The 27,228-nt window shown below is 48.3% G+C and overlaps 2 protein-coding genes across 6 annotated transcripts in view; both read right to left on the bottom strand.

The window, feature by feature from the left end:
* Positions 1 to 578: 578 nt before the first annotated feature.
* LOC134418885 (5-hydroxytryptamine receptor 7-like) lies at positions 579 to 10,149 on the bottom strand. Its single transcript, XM_063157861.1, has 3 exons — positions 10,045 to 10,149; positions 8,616 to 9,166; positions 579 to 1,641 (listed from the first exon to the last, which is right to left on the bottom strand). Exons 2-3 carry the CDS (start codon positions 9,125 to 9,127, stop codon positions 870 to 872), a joined length of 1,284 nt encoding a protein of 427 aa, XP_063013931.1. The 5' UTR covers positions 9,128 to 9,166; positions 10,045 to 10,149; the 3' UTR covers positions 579 to 869.
* A 12,522-nt stretch (positions 10,150 to 22,671) lies between these two features.
* SLC4A11 (solute carrier family 4 member 11) overlaps positions 22,672 to 27,228 on the bottom strand; it is a 98,206-nt gene continuing 93,649 nt past the window's right edge. For all 5 annotated transcript variants that reach the window (XM_063157858.1, XM_063157856.1, XM_063157857.1 and 2 more), the window contains one exon: positions 22,672 to 26,203. In XM_063157858.1, the coding sequence (XP_063013928.1) occupies positions 26,140 to 26,203 (64 nt within the window). In that variant the 3' untranslated portion in view covers positions 22,672 to 26,139. The remainder of the gene's footprint in view (positions 26,204 to 27,228) is intronic.

Genomic DNA, 27,228 nt, shown 5'->3' with positions numbered 1-27,228 from the left:
AATACCGTAAAGCTGTCAGGGAAATTATATGTTTTTTTTTCTGTTGTCAACCAAAGCGTGCTTTTATGGAGTCAATTAGCCACAAATGATGAACACACGTCACTTGTCTGGGAATGAATTACAGTACAACCCAATAAACACATCTGGCTTTGCTCTCTGATCATTGCCCTGATGAGCAGGAGGCGTCAAACTTCCCTATGCAACCATGAAGGAAACTCTGTGTTCGTTTGTGTTTCACCCTCCAAATTCATCTCCTTCAAGTGCTGCAGTGCTACAGTGTGGGGGGAACGGGGGCATTGGTATTTCTGCTCTGACGTGCAAACCTGGATGTGAGCTCAGGGTGTGAAATGCAATTACCTCGGGGAAAAGGGCTTGGATAAGCTGGGATGGCACAGAGGGCTTGGGTGTACAACAGAGCTGCTGTCAGATTCCACAGAGAAGTGCAGCCAGTGTTGTCTTTACACAGGATTTTGTGGGCCCTCCACAGACCTTAGAGCCCTTTTTGAAGGTGGACAGTCACAGTCTTATCAAGTTTTTAGAGTTTTTTTAGTTTGGTTGGTTGGCTGGGAGGGTTTCTATTATTTTCCTTTTTTTTTTTTTTAAAACTTTAATAACAGATGGGTAAACTGAGGCACAGAAAGGTGGTGTGACTGGCCCACAGTCATTGGTAGACCTTGAACCCCCCAGCTCTTGCTCCCACCTGGGACAGAGTGAGAAGGAAGGGCTGTTCCCAAAGTTCCCTCCACTTGTTCCCAGGGTGAGGGAAAGGACCATCACCCTCAGTGGCAATGTCTGGTGGGGCTGGACAGCTCCTGCCAGCCCCTGGGGCGCCAGGGAAGCGAGGGCATGGAGAGGCAGGAGGTCAGGCACTACAGGATGCACTCGTGCCTCTCCGTGGCTTTCAGGGCCTCGTGCATGCTGGCGGCCGAGAGCCTCCTGTTGATGTTCCTGTACCTGCAGCGCAGCAGGTTCCAGAAAGTAGTCCTCAAATCCCTGTTGAAGAAGGCGTAGATGAGGGGGTTGATGAGGGAGTTGGTGTAACCCAGCCAGAGCAGAGTCCTCTCCAGCCTCAGGGGCATGCAGCTGCAGCGGATGCCGCAGATGAACGGCCGCGCCGTGGACATCAAGAAGAAGGGCAGCCAGCAGAACGTGAAGGCCCCCACGATGATGCCGAGGGTCCTGGCGGCTTTCTGCTCCCTCTTGAAGATGGAAATGTTCTTGCGGTCCTGGCGGAGCAGCTTGGAGAGCGTGGCACACTCCTCGGCGGCCTTGGTGCGGCGGGAGCTGTGGTGGGCGCGGGCGGAGGCCTCGAGGCAGTAGACGCCCTCGTCCTCATAGTGCTTGGGGAAGTTCATGAAGCGGTGCTTCTCGGCGCTCACCTTGGCCGCCTGGTAGATGCGGCTGTACATCACCAGCATGACGGCCATGGGGATGTAGAAGGCCACCCCTGTGGAGTAGACGGTGTAGCCAAAGTCCTGGCTGATGAGGCACACCCGCTCCACCGTCACATTCTGGGCCCAGCCGAAGAGCGGAGGGAGGGTGATGGAGGCCGACAGGAGCCACACGATGAAGACCATCTTGGCCATCAGCTTCCCGTTCTGCCTCACGGGGTAGGTCAGAGGCCGCGTGATGCCCAGGTACCTGCGGGGAGGAGGAGGAGTTGTCAGGGGTTAGGGGTGGGTGCTCTGAGGTGGTTTTCACTCCCTCTGAGGTGGTTTTCACCACCCCAGGTCTTGCTCCCACCTGAGACAGAGTGAGAAGGAAAGGCTGTTCCCAAAGTTCCCTCCGCTTGTTCCCAGGGTGAGGGAAAGGACCATCACCCTCAGTGGTAATGTCTGGTGGGGCTGGACAGTTTCTACCAGACCCTAGGAGGAACTGTCCAGCTGTGAGGTAATTTTGGCCCTCAAAGGGTGCAAGAAATGAATTCACCAAATGAAAATCTCCACAGGCATGGGATCTCTTGACTAAATACCACAATTTATTCCTCACTTTCTTGCGATCATCCCACATGTGGAATCACAGAATGGTTTGGGTTGGAAAGACCTTAAAGACCATCCCATTCCAACCCCATGCCATGAGCAGAGACACCTTCCACTGTCCCAGGTTGCTCCAAGCCCTGTCTAACCTGGCCTTGGACACTTCCAGGGATGGGGTGTCCATAACACAAGGTATCATTGAACAGCTGAACTCTTCATGATCTCCTGTGGAATAAAAATACTTTTAAAAACCTCGTTTTCAGGAATAAAAAATTCCTTAAGAATTTTATTTTTCCACTACAGAAGTATTTCACTATTCTGCACAGAGAACATGCAACAGCTTCCAGCCATGGCACATAACTCACTCCAGAGTATTGCCCTTCCCAAGGAGACACCCAGGAGTGGGCTGGGTGATGCTCAGAGTGATGTGCCACAGGACTGATTCCAGGTGAAAGGAATAACTCCTAGCAGTGCTTAATGGGATGTGGGAAGCACTGCAGCCTTCTCTTATTTGTTGGTGAAGAAATACAACCTGCAGCTAAGATGGCCCTGGGAGACCAAGAAATAATCTTGCCTTTGGGGAAAATTTAAAGATGTGTCGGGATAAACCCTTCAAGCAAAGTTGGAGAGTGTACGATGTTGTTTGGGCACAGTTTTGGGGCTCCTCATGACAAGAAAGCCATTGAGGGGATGAGGAGTGTAATGGAGCTGGGGAGGGGTCTGGAGCAGCAGGAATGGCTGAGGGAGCTGGGAAAGGAGCTCAGCCTGGAGAAAAGGAGGCTCAGGGAGGACCTTGTGGCTCTGCACAACTCCCTAACAGTTGTTGAACTCTGGAAACTCAAATAGAAATTATCCAAGCAGCTGGAGCCATCTGCTCGCTTGCACAGGCAGGAGCTGCCAAAGTGATGGAGTCCAGCTTGCCCTCGAGGGGAAAATGAGTGGAGTTTGGAGTAAGAGATCCCAAAAACCACCTGGTGGCCCACAGATCCCCCAGTCCTGACCCCTGGAGTTAGGAGTTACCTTGTTATTTTGCCTGAAAGGAGCTGGAGGCTGCACCCACCATCAGCTCCTGGTGGTGCCTGGGGTGTAAATGTGAACTATCCTGACTTTTATTGGAGACATTTGTGTGATAAAGAAATTGTGTCAACTGTGAGTAAATTAGAATTGTAAAGCAATAAATCAAGGGGGGAGTTGGCTGCTGTCAGCCAACATTCCCCCTGGAAAACATCTGCCTGCTACTCAGCTCCAATCAATCCTGCAAAAACCTCGAGCCACTCATATGGATTTCTGTTCTGTTACAGCCTTTTTTGATTCCAATCTCCTGCTGCCAGGAATTTTTAGGCAGGAACACATCACCTCTTAACTTGTTCTTGGATGAAAGGTGTCACTCCAGAGGGGCAGTGAGAGCAGCAGCTCTATGAGTACTTTTTGCTAAAAGCTGAACAAAAAATTGAAAAATATCTGTGGAAAATTTTACCTCTGCTGTGTAATTTTTTCTCTGACAGTCAGTCTTAGTGTGTTAGGAGATTTTCTCTTCCCTGATTATTTCGCTTTTCCAGATGATCCCTTAAGATTAGAAGATGGAAATCAAATATATATAAAAAAATCTAATTTCTCCTCCCCTCCTGACTGCTAAATCAATTGAGAGACTAAATTCTTCTCACCTGCCTCCCTGATAAAATTATTTTGAATTCATTCACTGAGTTGTTCTGTCCTTATTTTCCTCTGTATTCTTTTTTTGGACACTTCCAGGGATGTGAAGTGAGCTGGTCTTGGTGACAAGAACCAACCGAAATTCTCTATGTTTGGAGAATTCCAGGATGGTTTGGGTTGAATGGAACCTTCAAGATTATCCATTTCCAATGCCCTGCCATGTGCAGGGACACCTTCCACTATCCCAGGTGGCTCCAACCCCATCCCACCTGGCCTTGGACATGGCAGGGATGGAGCATCCACAGCTTCCCTGGGTGCCCCAATCCCTCCTGATGGAGCCAAGCTGGGAGAAAACCCCGCTCTGCTCCTGCAATTCCCAAATTAACACCCCAAAAATCACCCCTCTGGGTATCCAAGCTACAAACTTCACCAACAAATCCATGCTGTGTTGTGTGTCACCCTCTCTTACGCTATTACCAGGTTTCTTTGGAAGCTGATCCGCCTGGGATTTGCTGAAACTTCAAGGAATTTACGAGGGAAGCGCTCGGTGACGCGGTTTAACGAGAGGCAAAGCTGACACATTTCATCCACTGCTGCTGGGGGAAACGGGGCCGTTTTCAGGTCTTTGTAATAATTCTGAAATGAGCAGGGAGCCCTCAAAATAGGGCAGCGTTTACAGGAGGCACGGTGGCGCTGGCAGGCAGTGGAATTTGAGTGGAATTCTCTCCCTTTGAAATATTTTTAGCTTTTCTCTTTCTGTGTTGTGCTGTTAATCAAGTTTAGGGTAACCAGGTAGCAAAAGGCAATTCCTAGGATTTGCAGGCGCTCAGTGTGGATTTGCAGGGCAGCTGCAATAAATTCCTGCCACATCCCTGATCCTGCAGATCCTTTGGCTGTGGGGTGGGAGATGTGCCCCAGGCCAGGCTGCACCAGGAAACCCCACGGATGAGCCAGTTCAGAGTGTTTGTTCTACATTCAATGGGAATAATGGAATGGGTTGGTTTGGGTTGGGTTTGGTTGGGTTGGGTTGGGTTGGGAGGGACCTTAAATCCCATCCGGTTCCACTCCAGGGGCAGGGACACTTTCCACTGTCCCAGGCTGCTCCAAGCCCTGTCCAACCTGGCCTTGGACACTTCCAGAGATCCAGGGGCAGCCACAGCTGCTCTGGGCATCCTGTACCAAGGTCTCATCACCCTCACAGGAAACAATTCTTTCCCAATATCCCATCTATCCCTGCCATTGTCCTGCCTTTACATTTTCCCTCTGTGCCTTCCCTGTAGGTTCCCTTCAATTTTTGGATCATTATGCCAGGGATTAAATAATCAAAACAACCCAAACCTCCCTGAGGTGCCCCTTTCTCCATCCTGCAGCTGGTGAACTGGGAAAAGATGAATCTGCACTCACATATGGGGACAAATGAGCCCAGAATTAGGGCTCAGAATTAGGGTTTCCTCAACCCTACTGTTTTACCACAATTCCAAGCCTCCTCTGGAGCCAAAATGAGCTCATTCCCTGATTTCCAAATTGATGCCATTCCTGCCCCATCCTGCTGAAGGAGAGGAGGGAACAAATGGCCGCTGAAGGCTGCTGAAGTGCCCTAAGTCAGAGCTGGTGCAGCATCCCAGGGATCCATCCCAGATACAGAGCAGGGATCTACCCAGCCTGGGCAACATTTGGATGAAGGACATGGGAAAGGCAATCCAGCAAAATGCTCTGCAGTTTTCATCCCACTGACTTTGGGGTGGCATCCTTTTACTGACGGTGACCCCAATTTGGAGCATAAAATCTGATTTTGGGTGGAAAATACTTGCCTGGGAAAGGGGAGAGCCCCAGCAGAGCTGCCTGGGAAATGGATGGAGAGTTTTTTTTCTCCACCAGGGATGCCAGAAGTGATGTGTGGGCTTTGGGGAGCTCCTTTTGTCAGCTTCTTGGCATTTTTATGGAGAGTTTTATCAAAGCTGAGCAGCCAAAAGAGGGGATTTTTTTTTTGTTGGTGGTTTGTTTTTGGTTTGTGACATTAAAAAATCTGCAACATTGGCAGGCTTTTACATAAGGAAAATGTAAGAGGGAGATGGATGTTTCCAGCATTTTTCTTTTCTGATTTCAAAGGAAATCAATCAAATCTCGCTTCAGACAAGATTAGTTCTACCAGCTTCAATCGAGAGGCTTTTAGGAAGCCCTCAGCATTAATAATCAATAACAGCAGCCTACATTTTAATAGTCCTCATCATCCTGGGCAAAGCAAGTAGCTTTTCCATCTAAGCTAAGCAAAATATTGAGGACACTTCAGTCATCAATAAAAGCAGGGTCTCCTCCTTGGCAGGGACAGGCCTGACAGTGCTGACCAAGTTGGATTCAGGACAGAACAGAGGAAATAGTTCTATTTCTGAGAAATACTAAAGCTTTTCATCTTCTTCCTCACAGGGCAGGAGGAAGAGCTGGTCCCCACCACTGGGGGAGGTTTGGGTTGTGCCTCACTGAGATAAAAATTTAATCTCTTTTAGAGCAGTTTTTTCAGGCATTCTGCAAGCTCAGCTCTCGTTGTGCTTTTGGGTTTTGGTTGTATCAGCACAGAAACTGAGAATTGTGATTTTGGAGATGTTTCCATCAAGAGTCAAATGAAAAATCCTGCCTGTCCCGGGCTCAGGAGGGAAGTGGAGCCCCAGGCATGATCCTGGATCCTCAGTCCACCTCCATGCACTGCCTGAGGATGCTGGGTAGGTGTGGAGCAGGGATACTGCACAGGATGCTTGAGACACTGCCCTGGGATGGTTCACACAACTCCCAGCCCATTCCTGGGCATTCTTGAGTCCCCTCCTCCTCTGACATGCACCAGAGGACATCCCAGTAATTCCCATTCCCTCCTCAAGCCCCAGCACAGGCTGACCCTACAAGCCCCCTCCACCTGCAGGTTTTCCTTCCTCCCTTCCTGGGTGGGCACAGCTGGGGTGATGGTCCAGTCCCTTCCCTCTGCTCCGTCCTTGCTGGTTTTCTCCTTTCCCAGCTGGAAATATTCCAGGCAGTTGCCCTGCAACCACTCAACTTCCCCATCAGGCCTGTGGCGTGGTGAGGATGAAATTCTGGGAGAAAACTGATCATGGTGCAGTTCCTGTGCCAACACATGAGGGACAAGCCCAGGCCAGAAAATTCAGGCTCTTTGACAGCCTCTTGGGACACAGCTTTTCCCTCCCTCCTTCCCAGGAAGGACAAAGTGACACCAAACTCAGGATGGTGTCCTTGGATAGGGATCTGCTCCCTGGAGATGTGGTGGAGGAGTGGAATCCGTGGCAAGGATTTTTTGGGGAAAGATCTCTCCTGTTTGTGTGTGTGTGTTTGGAAAAGTCTTGCTCCAAAGAATGGGATTGGTTGGTTGGGAAAGGAGGGGAAGGAAAGAGGAAAAATAGGGAAGGGAAGAAGGAGGAAAGGAAAAGGAAAGGGAAAAGGATTGCATGTATCGGGGTTTTGGGGACTTGGGATCGGATGGGGAGAGTTGTTGACATGCTTGGCCAAGGAGAAATTGAAGGGGACAGGGAAAAAGAGAAAAGGAAAAAAGGGAAAAGGGAAAAAGGGGAAAGGGAAGGGAAGGCAAGGCAAGGCAAAAGGAAAAGAAAGGAGAAAAGGAGAAGGAGAAGGAGAAGGAGAAGGAGAAGGAGAAGGAAAAGGAAAAGGAAAAGGAAAAGGAAAAGGAAAAGGAAAAGGAAAAGGAAAAGGAAAAGGAAAAGGAAAAGGAAAAGGAAAAGGAAAAGGAAAAGGAAAAGGAAAGGAACATTTCAAGCAAAGCCAGTCTGGGTTGTGTGCAGCCACTTCCCTGCTCCTCACCCACCAGGAGGAAGCACTGACACATTTAATTCCTATTTAATTCCTGCATTCCATCCCTTCCCTCTCACAGAGTCAGACTCCTGCCAGCTCTGAGCACACCTGCTATTTTTTTTTCCCAGCCAGAAATTTATTAAAATAAAGCAAATTCAGCAGAAGAGCTGAACCTCCCTGTGGCCTGGCAGGGTTTTTTCTGTCACCAGCAGCTCTGAGCTGCCCAGAGCTGTGGATCTGCATCTCCCAGGGGAGCAGTGCCTGGTGGGGATGAAGGCTTTGGAGCAGGACTCTCTGCTGGCTCACCCAGGGTGGGGGGCATATCAAGCAGCAGCAGCAGGATCCTCTCTGTCCTTTCTGCTTTGTCACCTGCTGCCACACCTGCAGAGGTGACCGGGGAGGTGGCACAGCTGTGAGGGCACATCTCAGGCGTGGGATGTGTCCCTTCCCTGAGCTGCAGCTCCCAGAGCAGCCCGGCAGAGCCAGCCCAGCCCAGAGCGACCCCCGAGCAGGCAGCGCACGTCAGCCCCGGCCCCCGGCTCGGCAGCGCCATGGCCCCGCTGACGCAGCTGCTAAAATTAGAGCCACCAAGGTGCTGACTTGGCCAAGCCTGGCCACTCTGCCAGGCAGGCTCTGCCTTTCCCTCCCAGCTCCAGGTGTGGGAGGTGAAGCCCGCAAATCCTCACAAATGTGCTCACTGAGCTAAACCGGGGGGTTTGGGATCTTGGGATGGGGTGTGGGGAGCTGCTGATGTCCTTAGCTAAGGCGTGAGTCCAGGGAGCAGCACAGAATCCCACAGGATTGGCTGCCCTGGAACCTGGATTTCCAAAGTGCATCTGGGTTTTTGGTTTTTTTTTTTTTTTTGATTTCTTGAATGGTTTCATGGCCCAGGCACCTTCCATGGAGAAGGTCAGGTGCTGTTCCTCAGGAACAATGAGAAGCAGCTGCCAAAGGGGGGAAGACTGAGGAAGTAACTTAGGGAAGCAACTTGAGAAAACACCCTGAGAAACCCAGCTCTTCCAAAGGGAGCACTGAACTCCCACAGAAAACCCTCACCTCCTGCAAAAAACACCTCCAGGAGCACTGACCCAACCAGGAACACCACCCTGGCAGCTCCCAACACCCCAAATGCCAGATCCCACCTGAGCCCAGGGCACCAACCCACCCGTGCCTCACCTGTCCACGCTGATGATGCACAAGGTCATGATGGAGGCGGTGCAGCACATCACGTCCATGGCGATGAAGACGTTGCAGAACACCTTCCCAAAGAGCCACTCTCCCCCCACCAGGTCCGTGATGGTGACAAAGGGCATGACAGCAAAGGCCACCGACAGGTCGGCGGCGGCCAGGGACACCACCAGGTAGTTGGAGGGCTGCCGGAGCTTCTTGACGATGCACACGGAGATGATGACCAGCCCGTTGCCGGCGATGGTGGTGAGGATGATGATGGAGAGCACGGCCCCGATGACGACCTTCTCGGTGTCCCCATAGAGCAGGATCTCCTCGCCGCAGTCGGTGCCGTTGTTGGTGAGGTTGGAGGGCGGCAGCTCGGGCTCGGCTGGGGCGGGAGGTTCCTCAGTCATGAATGGATTCGGGAGCGCTTCCCGAGCCGGCCGCTGCTGCTCTGCGCTCTCCACCAGCAGAAGGTGCTGCTCCAGAAACCTCCTGGGGCTGGCCCTCAGCAGCATGCTCCGAGCTCGCCACCAGCGCTCCCCCAGCAGTGACACCTCCAGTGACAAACCAGAACATCTCGTCACAAAACAGGGCGAAGAAAATCCAACATCCCCTCATCCTCTCGCCCACCGTCACCACCCCCCTCCACCCCTCCGAGCTCTTGCTGCGGCTGCATCTCACGTGCCCGGCAGGAAGCCGCTTCCCAAGTCTCCTTAAGGACACGCATTTTCCCGGGGGATGCTTGGAGGCAGCCTCTCTCCACTTGGGAAGCAGCACCCAGGGCTCCCTGCAACATCTCCCCGCTCATCCATGTGCTTTTCCAGCAGAGAGAACGGCTCGTGGCTCCCTGTGTGCTCCCTGCCGAGCTGTGCCTGCTGCTGTGGCACTTCTCCCCTGCATCCATACATTTAATCCCTTGCAGAGCCTCCTCTGTGCATGCGACAACACGAGCCACAGCACCAGCGTGGGCACAGCCCCCGCCCGCTGCATCCCCTGCCCGTGGCACACGCAAACTTCAAAGCCGGGACCGCAAATCCGCGAATCCCCGCTCTTGGCACGCAGTGGCCACGCTCGGGCTGTCGGTAGCCACGGGAGAGGATCGGTGGCATGCAGCACATCCCGGGTACCACGCACAGCCCAGGCATCCCAGCTCGCTCCCGGAGCCTGAGCATCAGCACCGCGCTCGGCTCCGAGCGGCCGCGCTCCCACCCCCGGCATCCCACCCCTGCCATCCACAAGGAAACTTCAGGGCAGGGATCATCCCTGGGTGCTCCGAGCATCGTGCATAAACCCGCATCCTCTTTTTTTTAAATTGCTATCGTTGTTTTGTTTCTAACCCCATTTCCCCCTCGAAGTTTTGTTTCAATCCCAGCCGGATTGCGGCCCCTTCCTCCCCTTTTGCAGCATCCCCCGGGGGGGTTCCCGGAGTTACCTGTGCCGAGGGGGTGAGACATCCTCCAGGCAAGCCCCTGCGAGCTCCGGGCGGGCGAGGAAGCAAAGAGCCACCCCCGGAGCATCCTTCTCCCCTCCCCGCCTCGCCGGTCCCTCCTACCGCCCTCCCCTCGCCTCTGCCGGGCAGGGACCCAGATGGTCCCCGACTCCCTCCTCGGAGCCCCAGGGAGGAGCAAAGAGCGGGGCGGGGGGGTCCGGGCTGGGTCCCGCAGCGATGGGAGGGAGCGGGTGAGGATCTGGAGGGAAAGGCTGGAAGTTGAGGAGATGCCTTGGAGCGCTGAGAGGCAGGAGAAGCAGCGTGGAAGGCAGCAAGGAGGGCAGGCACGGGGAAAGGCGGCTTTCCTCGTGATTTTTTTTAAAGGATTATTTTACAGGATACATTTTTTTACGGTATTTTTACGCTACTTTTCCCTCGCTCCGGGCATTTTTTCAGCCCTCCTGGGTTGTCCTCCGCGTTCCTTAAGCTCCACTCTGAAAGGAGCTGCAAACAGCCAAGGAGAAGCAGATCCCTAAAGATGAGCCTTTCCTAATCCTGGGAAAACTGATTTTTAAAAAAACCCAAAAAACGGGGAAGAACATGGAGAGATCCACATGCACTCCCCTCCACGGGGACTTTGGAGCTGGGATCACTCTGATATTTCCACCCAGGGCATCAATGTCGGTCACGCTTTGCTCCTCCTGCGGTGGAAGATGCGGGGCAGAGCCATCTCCTACATTGGTTGTTCCCAAGGATGATTCCCTCGGGAATTCATCCCTCGGGGGGATGGACAGTGCGGGGCCCACCCTGCATCCCTCGGCATGGGTTGGGAGGGGAGAGGATGTGGCTGTGGAGCTGTTGGCAAATTCGGGAAGCGATTCCCGAGCTCTGCCCCAGCCTGGAGCGAGGTGGGAATCTCATCCCAGGACACCCTGGAGGGCTGAGTCTGGGAAAAACACCTTAAAATCTCAATGATGCCAAGCACTGCAGGGATTTTTGGGGCAGATGTTCCCGGTGGGAGGAAAAAAAAAAAAAGGATTAAAAAAAAAGTGCATTTGCAAGGAAATCGCCGGTGAGCTAAAGCAGGGCTGTTAAAGCTGTGCTTAGCGCTGGGGTTCCTCCTTTGCTGCTCGAGCATCGCAGCGTGTGTGGGAGGCTGGTGAAAATAGCTTCCTCACCAGGCCAGGACGTGCTGGAGGAGCTCCGGGATTTTTGGTTTTTTTTTTTTTTTTTTTTTTTTTTTTTTTCCTTTTTCTTTCCATGCCAGGTGGGTTTTTTTCCCGGCCCCTCCAAAGCCGCGGTGGGATGGGGCTGATGCACAAACCCTGCAGGAGCTGCGGAGGAGAATTCTCTCAGATTTACCAAACACACCCAAGGAATTTCTGAGGAGGAAAAGGGGGATCTGCAGAACTCCCTGCTGCAGGAATCCTGCCGGATTCTGCAGTCTCCAAACCCAGACAAATTCAGCCAAGGAGAAAAACACTCCCTAAGGACCAGCTCAGGCAGTCTGGGGCCAGATGCCTGGAGGATTTCAGGGAAACAATCTGTGCCCGAGCCACAGATCTGCTCCCAGCCCTGGGAGAGGGGTTAGAGGGAGGATATGGGGTCGGGAACAGCCCAGAGGGGTTTTTTCCAGCCTGGAGAGATTTATCCATCTTCCTTGGAGGGGTTTTCAGCCTGGAGAGGTTTTTCCATCTTCCCTGGAGAGGATTTTCCAGTTTCCCTGAAGGGATTTTTTCCAGCCTGGAGAGATTTATCCATCTTCCTTGAAGGGGTTTTTCAGCCTGGAGAGATTTTTCCAGCTTCCCTGAAAGGGTTTTCCAGCCTGGAAAGGGTTTTCCAGTTTCCTTGGAGGGGTTTTCCAGCCTGGAGAGATTTTTCCACCTTCCCTGGAGGGTTTTTCAGCCTGGAGAGATTTTTCCAGCTTCCCTGAAAGGGTTTTCCAGCTTCCTTGGAGGGGTTTTCCAGCCTGGAGATTTTTTCAGCTTCCCTGAAAGGGTTTTCCAGCCTGGAGAGATTTTTCCAGCTTCCCTTGAGGGGTTTCTCATACTGGAGGGGTCTTTCCATCTTCCCTCGAGGGGTTTCTCAGACTGGAGACGTTTTTCCAGCTTCCCTTGAGGGGTTTCTCATACTGGAGGGGGTTTTCCAGCTTCCCTGGAGGGGTTTTTCATCCTGGAGGGTTTTTTCATCTTCCCTGGAGGGGTTTCTCGCACTGGAAGGGTTTTTCCAGCTTCCCTGGAGGCTGCTTATGGGAGAACACCACTATGCACTAAGGAGGGACAGGGAAGGAGGATTTTTTCCTTGAGGCATCCTTGGGAAGCAGCTGGTTCATGCACAGAGGTCGAGTTCATGTCCTGGCAGCGAGGAAGGAAGGAAGGAGAAAAGGAGATTTTAGACATGAGGAGTTTCCTGGGCTTCCTTTGCCCTGCCCTTCCAGGACTTTTGGCAGAGCCTCAAAATCCTGCAAGAAGCAGAATTGACCCCACTCTTGTCTCATCCCAGCCCCATTTCTGTAGGATGCAACCTACAGCTTTTCCCTTTCTGACCTCCTGCAGGTCTGGGAACTCCAAAGGGGAATTTTCTCCCATTTCTTTCCAGGGAAATGAGCTGCTCTCATAACTTAGGGAGCAAAAACAGGGACAGAAACTCACTCCCAGCTCTTGGGGACACTCACCAAGCAGCCAGAGGGCAAATTCCTTGCTTGGGTTGCTTTTGAGGAGGACAGAAGGGAAAATGCCAATTTTCATGTGAAGAAATAATTAAAATAATTATCATTCTTCTGGCTAAAACCCTCAGTGCAGCATTTCTCCAGCACCAAGCCACGGTGACCTTGCTGAGACACTGCCTCTGGGGCGAGCTGGGAAGCACTAATTGCATTTAATGGTAATTAAGGGGAGGAAATGGCCAGCGTGCCTCAGCTCAGCACTCACTGGAGCTTTCTGCCTTTGGTTTGGAGGAGCAGGGATGATGCTGGAGCAAGGTGGGATCAACCCCAAGGAAGATTTTCCATGTCAAAAAAAAAAAAAAAAAAAAAATCAAGAAGCAGAAATCACAAAATAAAAAAGTTTCCTGCACCTGCAGAAGAAGAGAGGCAGCCAAAATCCTCCCAGCACTTCAGTGCCCAGATCTATTATTCCATTTTCATGTACAAATGGCTGCTTTATTAACAATTAATTGTTAATATTGAGCCCTATTAAGTCTAATGGCGAGGTAATAGGCGCAGGTATTAATATGCAAATTTGTAGAAATCTCATTAATTCCGAGGTGTTTCCAGGTCCAGCATCTCCCCTGCAGCACAGATGTTGACATTTCTCCCTCCCAGATGGATAAAATGAATCCCTTGGCACTCTCAGCTTTTAAGGAGCATCTCTAAGGGTGGATTTTACCTGCAGGGAAATTCGGGATGAGCAGGCCTGGGGTACCCAAAGCTTCTCTGTGGGTGCTGTGATCAGGAATAACAAAATCTGAGGTGTTTTAGTGACCCAAATCCCATCCCCTTCTCTCCATGGGCATCTCCTGCTTTCCCCCTGAGGCTCTCCCACAACCAGCCCTGATGAGCATCAAGAACATCTCCCTGGGATCACCCAGCAAACAAAAATAAAGTGAATAAAGTGGTGGGAATGGGGTACCCAAGACAGGGTTGGATCTCCCAGAAATGAATCCCTTGCCCTGGGGTCCAATCCCATTAAATTTACCTGTAATTTTAAAATTTACCTGCGATTTTCAAATTTACCCTTTAAATTTACCTGTAATTTAAATCTCTGAAAGAGATTTTGGGGTGTTTTTTTTTCTTATTGGTCCTGCCTAAAATAGAAAAAAAACCTTAATAATTAATAAAATGAAACTTTTTTGTTGTTCTTAAAGGCTCCCAGTAAATTTTGCTGTTTGAGCAGGTGAGGAGTAATTGGAAGTGTCATAGGATAACAATCCAAAGGATTGCTAATAATTCATTGCCAATAATTCATCTCCAAAGGTGGATTTGCTGAAGAGAAGTGTTTTAATCCTGTTCCGTGCAGCCACACTCCCTCTGCTGGAGCCTGCACGGACAACAGGCGGCTTTTGGTGGAGATTTACAAATTTTGGTTACCTGGGAGGGCTCTCAGGGGTTTCCCCTTTCTCCATGTGCCCACAGGCTCCCCGCGATGTCCTGCACTGCCCTGGGGACGTGGGGATGAGCTGCAGGGAGATTTGGGATGAGGAGGCGGGAGAGAAGCCCCTGATAACAAACTTCTGTCCACAGTCCCTCCCGTCCACCCTGAAGCTGCCCTTGGTGGGTGCCAAAAGGATTTCCAGAGGGACTGGTGAAATTAGGGGGAAAAAAACCAACAATGGGAAAGAGTAAAACAAAGAGGGGGGGGAAAAAAAGAGTGAAATAGGAAAGAGTGGGGAAAAAAGTGATTTAGGTGAAGTCTCCAGCACAAAGCCCTCAGCCATGGCTCGAGGCTGTGCTCACCCATTTGCCAGATTTTTATTGGTGATTTTATTTGTTATCCTTAGTGCTGGTGATTTATTAAAAGTGATGGAAGTGCAGCTTTTCCCCCTGCGGCTCTCCCAAAGGTTTGGAAGAGCCTGGTTTTAGTTTTGTGCAGTAAGAGAACAGATTTATTTTGGGGGGTCAGATGGAGAAAGATCCCCTTTGGTGCCTGTGGTCACCAATTGTTGAGGTGGTGTTGTGGGGGTCCCCAGGATGAGGTGAGAGATGAGAATTGACTTCAGGTTCTCAGAATATAATTGTTATGTTATGTTATGTTATGTTATATTTAGTCTATTATAATATATAATATATAATATAATATATAATATATAATACATAATACATAATATATAATATATAATACATAATATATATTATATATTATATATTATATATTACATATATTATATCATATCATATATCATACATTATATATAATATATAATACACTAATAAATACCAATTTATATAATTAATATAATATTAACTAATAGAATCAAGATAAGATAATAATATTAATAAATTAATATATACTATATAATATATTATTATGATATGATATGATATGATATGATATGATATGATATGATATGATATGATATGATATGATATGATATGATATGATATTACATTAAAATTATATACCAAAGCTACACTAAAGAAAAAGATACATCAGAAGCTAGAAAGAATGAATAATAAAAACCTGTGACTGATCAGAGAGTCTGACACAGCTGGACTGGGATTGGTCATTAATTAAAAATAATTCACATGAAACCAATCCAAGATGCACCTGTTGGTGAGCAACCTCCAAACCACATTCCAAGCAATCAGATAATTACTGTTTACCTTTCTTTTCTGAGGCTTCTCAGGAGAAAAATCCTGGTGAAGGGATTTTTCAGAAAATATGTCAGTGCCTGGGGAAAAACCTGGAGCAAAGGAGGCTCAGGGGGACCTTGTGGCTCTGAGGGGACAGCCAGGGGGTCGGGCTCTGCTCCCAGGGAACAGGGACAGGAGGAGAGGGAACGGCCTCAGGCTGGGCCAGGGGAGGGTTAGATTAAATATTTGGGAAAATTTCTTCATGGAAAGGGGATCCAGCCCTGACACAGCTGCCCAGGGCAGTTTGGAGTCCCCATCCCTGGAAGGATTTAGAAGCCACGTGGATGTGGCACTTGGGGCCATGGTCAGTGGCGGCCTTGGCAGTGCTGGGGGACCTGGGTGATCTGCGAGGGCTTTTCCACCCTAAATAATTCTGTGATCCTGTAACACCTCTGGGCCCTCCCCACGCAGAGCAAAACCTTTCCTGGCCAAACCCTTCCCAAAGCACAGCAGGAGGAGGGGACATTGCTGCAGGACATCAGCCTAGAGCTGGGAGAGGGAGCTGGCAGGGCTCTGTCCCCCTGCGAGCAAACCACTCCATGAAAACCTTTCCTGGCAATTTTTTTGGTGCCTGGCTTTGGACAGAAGTTTTTGCTTGAAGGCAACAGCCTGGAAGTGTCCAAGGTCAGGTTGGACAAAAAAAATTTAACAAAATGAGAAGAAATTTAATAAAATAAAAAAAAAAAATTTAAAATGCCCCCAAGTTGGACAGGGCTTGGAACTACCTGGGATAGGGGAAGGTGTCCCTGCCCATGGGATGGGAGGGGATTTAAGGTCCTTCCAACCAAAACCATTCCATGATTTCTGCTTTTCACAGAGGATTTGGGGCTGGTTGAGCTTGAGTGAAGTCCTGCAGCCACCAGGTTCCCATTCTGAGCCCAGGGGCTCCCCAGTGCCCGGGGGATGGAGGGGATTGGGCTGAAATTTTGGGAGTTTTGGGAGTGCAACCCGTCCCGGTGTTCTCCTCCTTGTCCCTGTTCTCCTCTCTGTCCCCTAGATGGCACCGGCTCTCAGCACATCAAACTCCCGATGAAAACCAGCAGGATTTGGGGCCAGAAACAAACACAAAATCCACCCCGAACATTTAAAAGGAAAAAAAAAAAAAAAAAAAAAAAAGAAATAAAATAAAAGGATCTACAGTTAATTGGGATTTTTTGGCTCACACACTGAAAAATTCATATTTCTGACCCTTGGCTGGCTCCAACATTTCTGCTGCTTTCTCTTCTGGTCCATCTCTGGGCTCTGCATCCCCCCAAAATTCAGGGCACAGGGAATGAGTGGTTCCTTCTCCCCAGCTTTGCTGCTTGGCACGTGGATATCTGGGGGCTGTGACAGACCCTGCCACACCTGGGTCACTCCAGGAAGGTATTTCAGCTCTTTATAGGGCTGGGAAATGCAGGGAGGAATACCCCAACTCCCTTTTTAGTTTAAACCCAAGCAGGAGATGGAGGAGGGAAAATTACTGACAAAATCATCAGTTTGAAGACGCAGCCACCCTAAATAATCCCTTTTTCCATGCCCTCCATGGCACAGGGCAAACCCCCTCATCACATCCCTAGGGCCTGGCTCTTCTTTGGGCAGTTTATCCATGAAATTTTTGGCCATTTCACATTTCAAAGCTCCTGGCAGAGCACCACGAGTGTCCTGGTGAGGAAGGTGAGGGAAACACGTCCCCACCTGACCCTGCTCCTCCCCAGCTCTGCACCAACATTTAAACCCATATCATGATAAAATCTGCTCTGGACAGGGGCACTTGGCGCTTCATCCAAAGGAAATCCATGCAGTGACATCCAGAAGGTGCCACACAGGTCCCTCCTGCTGCTCAGCATCCACCCCCAGGTACCTGCAGGGTCCCCACACCCCCAGAGGGCTTTGTTTTATCAGAACCCAGGACATTCCTCTGGCTGCCCTGGAGGACTGCAGACCCTGGCAGGGGCTCAGAGACCTTGGCACAGAGTCACAAACACCTGTGCCTTTGATTTTAGCCCTTGGAAAAACAATTACCAACGTTGTGTGGAGTTACAAGCCACAAGGGTTTGAGTAGAATGATAGTGAATTTATCACAGGGTGAAAAAGAAGAATTTTGGGGTTTTTAGATTGGGAGTTCAAGAGGCAAGATGGAGGAATCTGGGCGTGTCCTGTCCTTATTCTCCTTCTTCTTGTCCTGCATCTTCTGCTGTGATGGTGGCACTTTTGGATTGGTTTAGAGTAGAGACAGACTGTCTAACATAGAGGATAGGTATTGGAAAATTATTGTGAATAAATTACATGTAGTTTTTAGTATAAAAAGTTGACACCACCCCAGGGGCAGGGACTGTGCCACAACCTGACCTGCTGGACAGATCTCAGCAGGTCAGAGAAAGAATGGAATAGATAAGAGCAAATAAACAACCTTGAAAAGCAGAACTGACAAATCTCGAGTTCTTCTTCGAGTGCAGCTGGGAAAAAAGACTTCTGATACCTTTGGGCCATCTCAGCCACAGAACCTGAGGCTGTTTGAGCACAATCACTTCTCACCCATTTTTCTCTCCTGTTTTGGGGCTCTCCAGCCTGTGCAGGAGGGAGCAGCCCTGGGCTGGGGCAGGTTCAGTGCTCTGCTCTTGGCACATCCCAACAGTCCCCAGGCAGAGCAGGGAGCATCTCCCATCCCAAAAATCCGAGGGAAGCAAAAATCACCCAAATTAACACCATCCAAACTGCTTCCCCTTTTCCTGGGGTTCTGTCCATTTAGGAATTGGGATTTAAAAAAAATAATATAGATTTATATAAGGGTCACCAGCATTGCTTTAGGGCAGCTCATGCTGATGAAGGTCAGAGCTGGAAGAGGAATCCCACAGGACCTGGGGAGATGCAATGGTTGGAGACCAGGGACAATGAAATTGTTGCAATATTGGCATTATATATATATGCATTATTTATTTATTATCAACAAATAGTAATAAAATAATACCAATATTGATATAATAATATATGTATAATAAAATATCAATATAGAAAAATAATTATATAAAAATAAATATATAATCAATATGTATAATAGAGATAATCAATAAATATATAAAATATCAATATATCAATATCAATGCATCAATATATGTATAATAATATATCAATAGCAATATTAATATATCAATATATCAATATTATATGCATAGTTATATATCAATATTATATGTATAATAATATATCAATATACAGGGATTGATATATATTATATCAATATATCAATATTGATATCATAATAGAAAAAGAAATGTTACAATTTCTATATTGGCAGGCTCTGGATTGTCCCAGATCCTGCTCTCACACCCACACAGCCATTCCCAGCCTCACCTCAATCTCGTGTCCTTGTGAGCTCCTCTTTGAGTTACAGGAGGTTGGAGTTGGCAGCTGGATGCTGGATCCTGTGGCAGGTAACAAATCCACTCCTTGGAGAATTCCCAGGATCCCCAGTGACAACATTCACCAGGATTTGGGCTCTTCTCTGCTTTGGGTGATGCCAAGGAAGTCAGAGCCAGCTCCAGATGCTGCCAGTGCACCAAATCAGGTAAAAGGTGCAGTTATTCTCCATTAAATGATGAAATAATCCATTTTTGGCTCCCCAGACTCTCCTGTGTCAGACACGTGCTCGTACAGTCACAGCTGAGATGCTCAAGTGCTCCAAGTGCTGGGGATTACCCAAATATCCCCAGAGAAACACCCTCAGCACTGGGACAGAAACCCAGATTAAAGAAAAAACAGGGATTGGACAAAAAGTAGAAATATCTAAACAGCATATTTCTTTTTTCTTTCCATTTTAAATACAGAACTTCCTTATACAGCCAAGGAATTCCCTCTCCCTCCCTCCCTCCCCCTCCAAGCAGCTCTTATCAAAGGAAATCCTTCACTGGAAAATCAACACCAGATCAGGGACGTGCTCTGGGAGAGCCTCTTCAGCAAGTGCAATATCCATGGGCCAGAAATCCCTGAGCAGGGACCTCCCTCACTTCAAATCCTTTCTGAGAATCCTGGGGAAAACCTCCTGGGCTCCCAACGAAGAATTTAACCAGTTACACACCATGGGGGGAAATAAACCCTGGAAATCCAGCCTGTGCTGCAGGGAGAGGGGATGCAGGGCTGGGGATGAGCTGGGTCTGCCCCTGGAAGGTTTCTTCTCTTAAGCAGGGCTTATCCTGCATTTACACTCCCTGCAGGGAAAGCAGGAGGGGAAATGAGGGAGGATTTATGACATTTATGTATTTAGGATACTCCTTTCTCAGGTGGAACATGGGGAAGGGGCTGGTTTGCATTGAGGGTGTACTTTGGGTAAAGTTTTGGGTTTTTTAGGAGCTGAACTATTGCAGTTTTTAGTAAGAGAATTTCTGTTTTCTGGGGTAACATCTTATAGGATCATGGAATGTCCTAACTTGGAAGGGACCCACAAGGATCATTGAATACAATCTTTCCTTTGTGGGGACAAGGTACAAACTCACACCCACAAAGAGGGCAGGGAAAGGAGGGGATCAACACCTCCAAAAATAGCAGAGCCCTCAGTCACTGATGAAAGCAGGCTAAATAAACCCTCCCAGGGTCAACCAGCAGCTCCTCACTCCACAGCGCCAGCTGTGCTCTGCAGCTGGATCATTCCTTCTCCCATGGGATCCCCTTGGACCTGTGGGTTCCTCAGAGCATGACCCAGATCCAAGGGGACATATCCAACACCTCCCAGGGGCTGCAGCTTCCAGACTTGGCCACTCAATCCCAGAATCAGAATTAGTTTTTAGTATCAGAATGGGAGGGAGCTCTGCAGTGAAGGGCCTGGAGGGACAGGGCACAGGGAATGGCTGCCCACTGCCAGAGGGCAGGGATGGGTGGGAGATTGAGAAGGAATTGTTCCCTGGGAGGCTGAGGAGGGGCTGGGATGGAATTCCCAGAGCAGCTGTGGCTGCCCCTGGATCCCTGGCAGTGCCCAAGGCCAGGCTGGACAGGGCTTGGAGCAACCTGGGCTGATGGAAGGTGTCCCTGAACATGGCAGGGAGTGAAACTGGATGACTTTAAGGTCCTTTTCAACCCAAACTACTCTGTGATTCCATGAAGATGTGATTCCCATAAAATCCTGCTCCAGCAGGCCAGCACTCCCTGGAGGTGCTGTTGAAATCAAATTTGGTCCCAAACTTGAGCAATGGGAGGTGCCAGCAGAGCTCCAAGGAGATGCAGCCCCAGACAGGAGGGGACACAGCCTGAGCTCTGTCACCCCCATCCAAGAGCTCCCCGCAGCACTGGGGATGCTCAGGGCACCCAGGGCTGCACCTTCTGCTCCTGCCACCCCTGCAGAACCACCCAGGCCATCCAGCCACGGAAAACTCACCTCAAAAAGCATTCCAGGACACCAACTGCTGCTGCTGGGCAGGTGAGCAAACAGCTTGCACTGAGTTTTGGGGGGACAGACACAACAGAGGTGCTTGAGCCACCCCTGGATCTACCAGGTAAGTACTGTCCCCAGTCCTCCCAAAATCAGCACTGAAATCAGTCCCCCACATGCTGAATTTGATAAGGAGGATTTCCTGCAGGCTCCTGATCACATCACAAACATCTCACTGCTGCAGAGCTCCTGCTTCTCACGTACTAAGAAGTCCCAACATCACTCAGATCAGGAGAGATTTTATTTTCAAGTTGTTTTTCCCAATTCTTTGCATTTTGCTCCCCTTCTGTGGCTGAGTGACCCTCCTGTATGCCCTTTCAGGGACACTGCTCCTGCAGCAGCAGGGATTTGTCTCCTGGATGAAGAGCAGAGTCTCCAAGTGAGCAGATGGGGAGCAGAAGGCAGCAGCTCCCCCAGGACAGGCTCTTCAATATTTAATGTGACATCAGAGCAGAGCAAAGTGATCCCAGCTCACGCAGCGTTTTGTACAAGGCAAAGAAAGACACAGCCAGGGAAGTGTGAGAGGAAAACACCCAAAAGCCAAAGAGGAAAGTGCAAATTTGTGATTCTAAAACTTGTACTGCAACAACTCCCTCCCCTCTGCTCTGGTTTGCTCTTTGCAAGCAAGGCTGCAGCCACGAGTGGGATGGTCAAGCTTTGGTCCTTCAATGCCTTAATTAGACAGGAAAATAATTAGAGAAGATGATTCCCTTCTAACATTCAGGCCTCAGCACAGAAAATAACCCAGCCCCACCCCATTATGTCCATTTGGGTTGTTTGGGAAGCTTGGCAGATGAAAGGAGGACATCCCAACAGGAACAGGGACCATAAAGGAGATTTCTGAAGAGATGGGGAGGTGCAGCTGCTGCACAGTTGTGAATCAATCCTTCATCATTGGTTATCTGGCAAAGGAGCAGCCACTGCCAGACACAGGATCAGGTTCTCTAGGAAAAATTCCCCCTCAGCATTTCCCCATGGAAATTCCAGAGGCAGCTTGTAGAGTTGGTTGGGGAAGCAGAGCTGAATTAGGAGATGACAGCAAACAGCTTGCACTGAGTTTTGGGGGGACACAACAGAGGTGCTTGAGCCACGCCTGACTCTGCCCATCAATGTTCTAGGCAGGTAAAAAAACTGCAAAGGGCAGATTCAGAATGCAACAAACAATAAAAAGAGGTTGGGAAGGAGTAACATGAATGTGTGATGATGGTGCCTGGTGGGACACACAGGAGCTGCTTTTGGTGATGTGACAGCTCAGGTCTCTTTCTTGTTGCTGAGAACTCCACAAAAACCCTCCCAAACCAACCCCTGCCCTCCCACCTTCAAATCCATCAAACTTTGGGGAATTTCCTCCTCCTCCCAGGAGTATCCACAGAGCAGAGTGCAGCAGCAGCTCCTAAAGCAGCCAAAGATCATGAGCAGGAGTTTGTGAAGTCTCTGGGTGCAGCTGGGGATGTGGAATTTTGGGGAAGAACCTACAGCTGTACAGAAGTGTGGCCATCCACCCTGTTTCTTTCCTGGATCATCAGGAAGCTCCTGTTGTGTCCCACAGTGCTGGGGCTCATCCTGGACCCCTTCACAGCAGCAGCCCTGAGCCAAAGCAGCTGAATCCCTTTACTCCATCCCCATCCTGCTGCAGCACATCCAAGTGGAGCTTGACATTTATTAAATAACTTCAAATGTTGGTGTTAGGGAGTTTGGGGTTGTTGCAGTTGTCAGCTCTGCTCCCTAAGCAATCCCAGAAGGGAAGGGCTGCACTGCTTGGTCAGCAAGTTCCACCTTTTCACCAACTTCCCTTCAATTACATGGACAAACAAATCCAATCCCACACACAGCACATCTTCAAAAGCAACAAAATAAAGTCTCAGACCAACAAAACCAGTCAGGTACAAATCCAATTTTAATTGTCAAGCTCACTTCTAGCTCCTACATTCAATGCAAGGATCAAAAACTACAAGTTTGAGAGTAGAATTTTATTCTATCTCCAGTTTCTGATCGTTTTGGCAGCTGTCAAAGGGCAACTTCCAAAATCCACTCGTTTCAGAAGCTTTTCCCTACCTTGCAAAGCCAGGTGAAGCCCACAGACTCTCCCAACAGCTCTTGACACCTTTCAGACTCAGTTCTTTGGCAACAGTTACACAGAGCATTGTGCGTATATAAAGAGCTTATAATAAAACTTCTTTTACATTCTAATTGTCTTAAACCTTCACAGAAGTATTAAAGTGCTCAATCAACTCTGAACAAACCCTCCTTCCCTAGTCAGCTACTTCCTGGAAACGCCTGCACTTAAGTCAGCAAAACCAGAAGCAAACAAGAAGAGAAAAGGCATGGAAAAAAAAATAAAATAAATCCTCTGCAGGATCATAAAAACCCCTCCTGAGACAAGAGGCCTCGAGTCTCACATCTCCCTTCCACCCAAATATTGAGACATAGGTTCAAATGTTCAATCAGTCCAAGCCAGCACAGCTTTTTTTCCCCCCCCCCCTCAAGCTGTGCTGATTTCCCATCAGTTGATTCTTTGGCCCCTGACTTCTGTAAGAACAAAAACCCTGCAGAACAGAATCCTACTGATGCTAGAAAGAAAACACAAACACTCAAGTCACACCTCTGAAGGAAAAGAAAAGATACAAACAAGAGTTGTGGTTGATATTTAACCCTCCCTGCTGCCTGGATTTTCAATTCTCTCTGCACCATTTGACACTATCTGAAGTGGATCTTTTATAAAGGTTTTAAATGGGGACATTTTAAAAAGGTTTTAAATGGGGACATTTTTGGTTCTTCTAAGTGGGGAAATGGAAGGTGCATCTCAAAATTATTTCATCTGGTAAAACCTGCAGGCCAGTCCACCCCACTATGGGAAATCCCACCCAGAGCCTCAAAGAGGACCAAAGTCACACTCCCTTGGGCACATCCTGTCCTTCCTCCAGCCACAGCACCCAAAATACCCCTCAAACCACCCCCCAAGGGGACTTTTTCCTGTGGAGACACCAGGAATTCACCCACGGGTCACGTGTGTGTTACAGCTTCACTCAGCCAGAGGATGACACCTCTGATTGCAGCTTTGCTTCAATCTTTTGACATCTGTGGGAAAAACATGTTATTTCAGCCTCAGCAGCCTCTGCACTGCCTGGCTCCCAGCAGGTCCTGAACTGCTGCCTGTCACCTGCCCTTTTGCTGTTGACTGAAGATCAGACAGAGCCGTGCCACCTCTGAGATCCTGCCTGCCCCCGTTCCTGCACGCAGCCCTTGCTAACAGCTCTGAGTGACCCTGCCACAGAATTGACTCAAAAGCCAGGGAATCTTGGGGAAAATGGTCAGAAACCACATTTGGGTTTGTACCTGCTCTGGTCAGACATGCGGGAGCTGCCCCTGAGGCTGCTGAAAGCCAAATTCCCTGCTCTGATGCACTGAGGTGGTCACCCTGACCCTGAGAATCCTCACATCATCCTGGTGCCACATGAAAGTCGTGGTTTTGCTGTCTGTGACATTGTTTTGCTTGCTAAGCTGAGGGGTTTCCCCTACAATTCCCCCAGGGATATAAAATCATGGATATAGGAACTCTCACTGCTCTCCTCCAGAGTCTCAATACAAAGGGTTTAGTAAGAAAATGCAAAAATTAGTTCTGCACACGTGTTTGAGAGCCGTGGGCAGCTCCACAAAGATTAAATACCTTCTGATCTTTAGTGCAAATACACCAAATCTGCAGTGGCTTGAGCCTGGTTCAGCATCAGCACAGGAGCTTTGCACCCAAAGCCTTCCTCCCTCATGGCTGGGTTGGTTTCCCTCGCCATGCTGGGGTGGGAGGAAAAAACTCTGCATCATTTACTGGGCAAGCAACTGGTGAGACACACTTCTCTGTGCTGATAAATTCATATTTTACATTCTTCCTCTTCCCTCATTTCTACTCTTTTCAAAGTTCATCACCGAGGTCCACAATTTTCTGAACATTTTTAGCTGTGACCTGTGATGTGCCAAGCACTGAACTAAAGGGCAGCTTTGTTTCACAGTACTCCAAATAAGAAAACTGACCATAGTACAAGCAAAATTAAATAAACTGAAATATAAAAGACAGCAGAAGTTAAGATTCATCCAGAAATATAATATAACATCTGGGAGGGGCAGGGGGAGGGAAACTGGAAATCAGCTACACAACAGAAACAATGAAATGACCAACAAATATTGATTAGGTGAAAAGAGGAAAACTTTCATTGCATTCTGTACATCAAAATTAAATGAAAAATTCACATGGTGGAGCCTCGAGACAGAATGATGAAGGTCTCAAGCCACAGGAAAGAGAAAGCAAACAAAACACCTTGAGGAAAGCAACACATGAACAGAACCAGTAACTGAGCAGCTTCCAAAGGAATAAAAGTGACCATATCTCAAAATGAGAAAAAGCAGCACTGAAGCAGAGAGAACAAGTATATGGTCAGGACATGGTGGGTAACACTGAGTGCACAAAACACTTTGTGAATTTGGAAAGAACCAGGCCTATTTGTATATCTATGCAAAATATATACACAACTCCATATGTATATATGTACACATAGGCACTACTGTACATATGTATATATGCAACCTCCACACAACTGCCCTCTGGGTGCAAGCAAAAAATGCTGCAGTTGTGCAAAAACCTACAATTCTGTGTTTGATTACCCAGGAGAAATGGGAGAGAGATCCAAACTAATGCCCAAACAGCTCAAACCCAACAGGGGTTTCACCCACAGGGCCACTCCAGCCCAGCCTCTGAATGTTCCCAGCTCATTTGCTGGGATTAAAAATTCATCCAAAGCTGTGGGTTGTAGCAGTACACATTGCAAGTGCTTCCAAACCCATGAATGTGAGAAAACAGTCACCATCTCTGCTGCCATCAGTGGTTTAGCACAAGGCCATCCCACCCAGAACACCAATTTGGGAACACTGGATGCACAGGGAATTGGAATTTCAAAGGCCAGGCCAGGGCTGTCATTCTATAAAACAAGGGTCTGTTCTTAGTGTTGGGGAAGAAAAGAATGTGGTGCATTAAAAAATCCCCCCCATCCTCAAACAAGGGAACACAGGCCAACTCTGGATGCTCCAACCGTGCAGCCAGGCTGATCTTTGGGGTTGGTGTGCTTTGGGGATGTGGAAAGAAGCGTTTTCCATAAAGCTCCTTGGCCTGACAGCTCCAGAGAGCAGCGTCCTCTCAGTCCAAGGCTCCCTTGGTCTGGCACAGGCCCCGTGGAGCTGTGACAGGAGTGCATTGCCAACGTCAGAGCACGAAGAAAGTGGTGAAAGGAAGCTGCAGGGATGGTCCCAGGCCTTGGCTGGACCCCAGGGCTGTCTCTGCTGCTCTGCAGGCTGGGGACACTCAGTACTCTGCATCCATGGCATCCAGGTACTTGGCCTCGATGATCTTGGGGAGCAGGTTGTACCTAGGGCAGAGCAGACACAGGGATCAGCCCTTGTTTGTGCAGCATTTTCCTCTTTGTCTTAAAGCTCCAGGGTGAGATTGGCTGTGACATTCACACACTGAGGGGGACACCAAGTGGGGACAGCAATACCCCACAAAAGCAAACACAGCTTTTATTTATATGAACAGCAATGCCCGAGTCCCTCTGCAAGAGCCTCCTCCCTCCTTCCAGCTGGAAAGAGAACATCCTCATCCTCATGCTCACTGGAGGAAGTCACTTTCCCACAGCTCTGTCACAACCAAGTCCTCAGGGTGACAAAAATACAGAGGTGAAGAGCTGTGACTCCAAACAAGACCATCCTGACCTGGTGTCCGGCTTCTCCACGTGGAGATGCATGGACAAACACATGTAAAACATATTACTTAAAAAAAAAGTATATAAGCTTACTTTAAGAAGTAAGTTTAATATAAAAAAAATTAATAAAAATTACTTATTATAAAAATGTTTTTAAATTTGATTTTTTGCAAGAACATCCTCACAAATTAATATATTTGGGTTAGAAAGGCACTGTGAAGTTCCTCTTGTAAATCTTGTAAGTAAATAAAACTATTCACATATATACAAAAATTTTAAATAAAAACCCAAATAATATATTTACATAAATTAATAGTATTATATATGTCATTTAAAAAATAAGAACTAACACTACTTTTATACTACCGTCACACATTAGAATAAAATTTAAATTTATTTTAAGAAGTGTTTAAAATAATATTTTAAACTAATTAAATATTTTGTAAATAAAACTGTTTGTATTTTATTATTATTTTATTATTATTATTTATTTTATTATTATGAAGGGTATTATTTTATTTTATTATTATTATAAGGAATTATTTTATTTTATTATAGGGTATTTTATAAATCAAATACCCTAAATACCCTATTATATTTTATTTTATAAATAAAGCACCCTATAATAAAATACAAACTACAACTCAACAACGACAACAACAACAAAAAATGAGAAAAAACCCAATCCCAAT

This window comes from Melospiza melodia, chromosome 5 (genome assembly GCF_035770615.1).
Source record: "Melospiza melodia melodia isolate bMelMel2 chromosome 5, bMelMel2.pri, whole genome shotgun sequence".
Classification (NCBI taxonomy): Eukaryota; Metazoa; Chordata; class Aves; order Passeriformes; family Passerellidae; genus Melospiza; species Melospiza melodia.
This window is presented reverse-complemented; position numbering and strand designations above follow the sequence as displayed.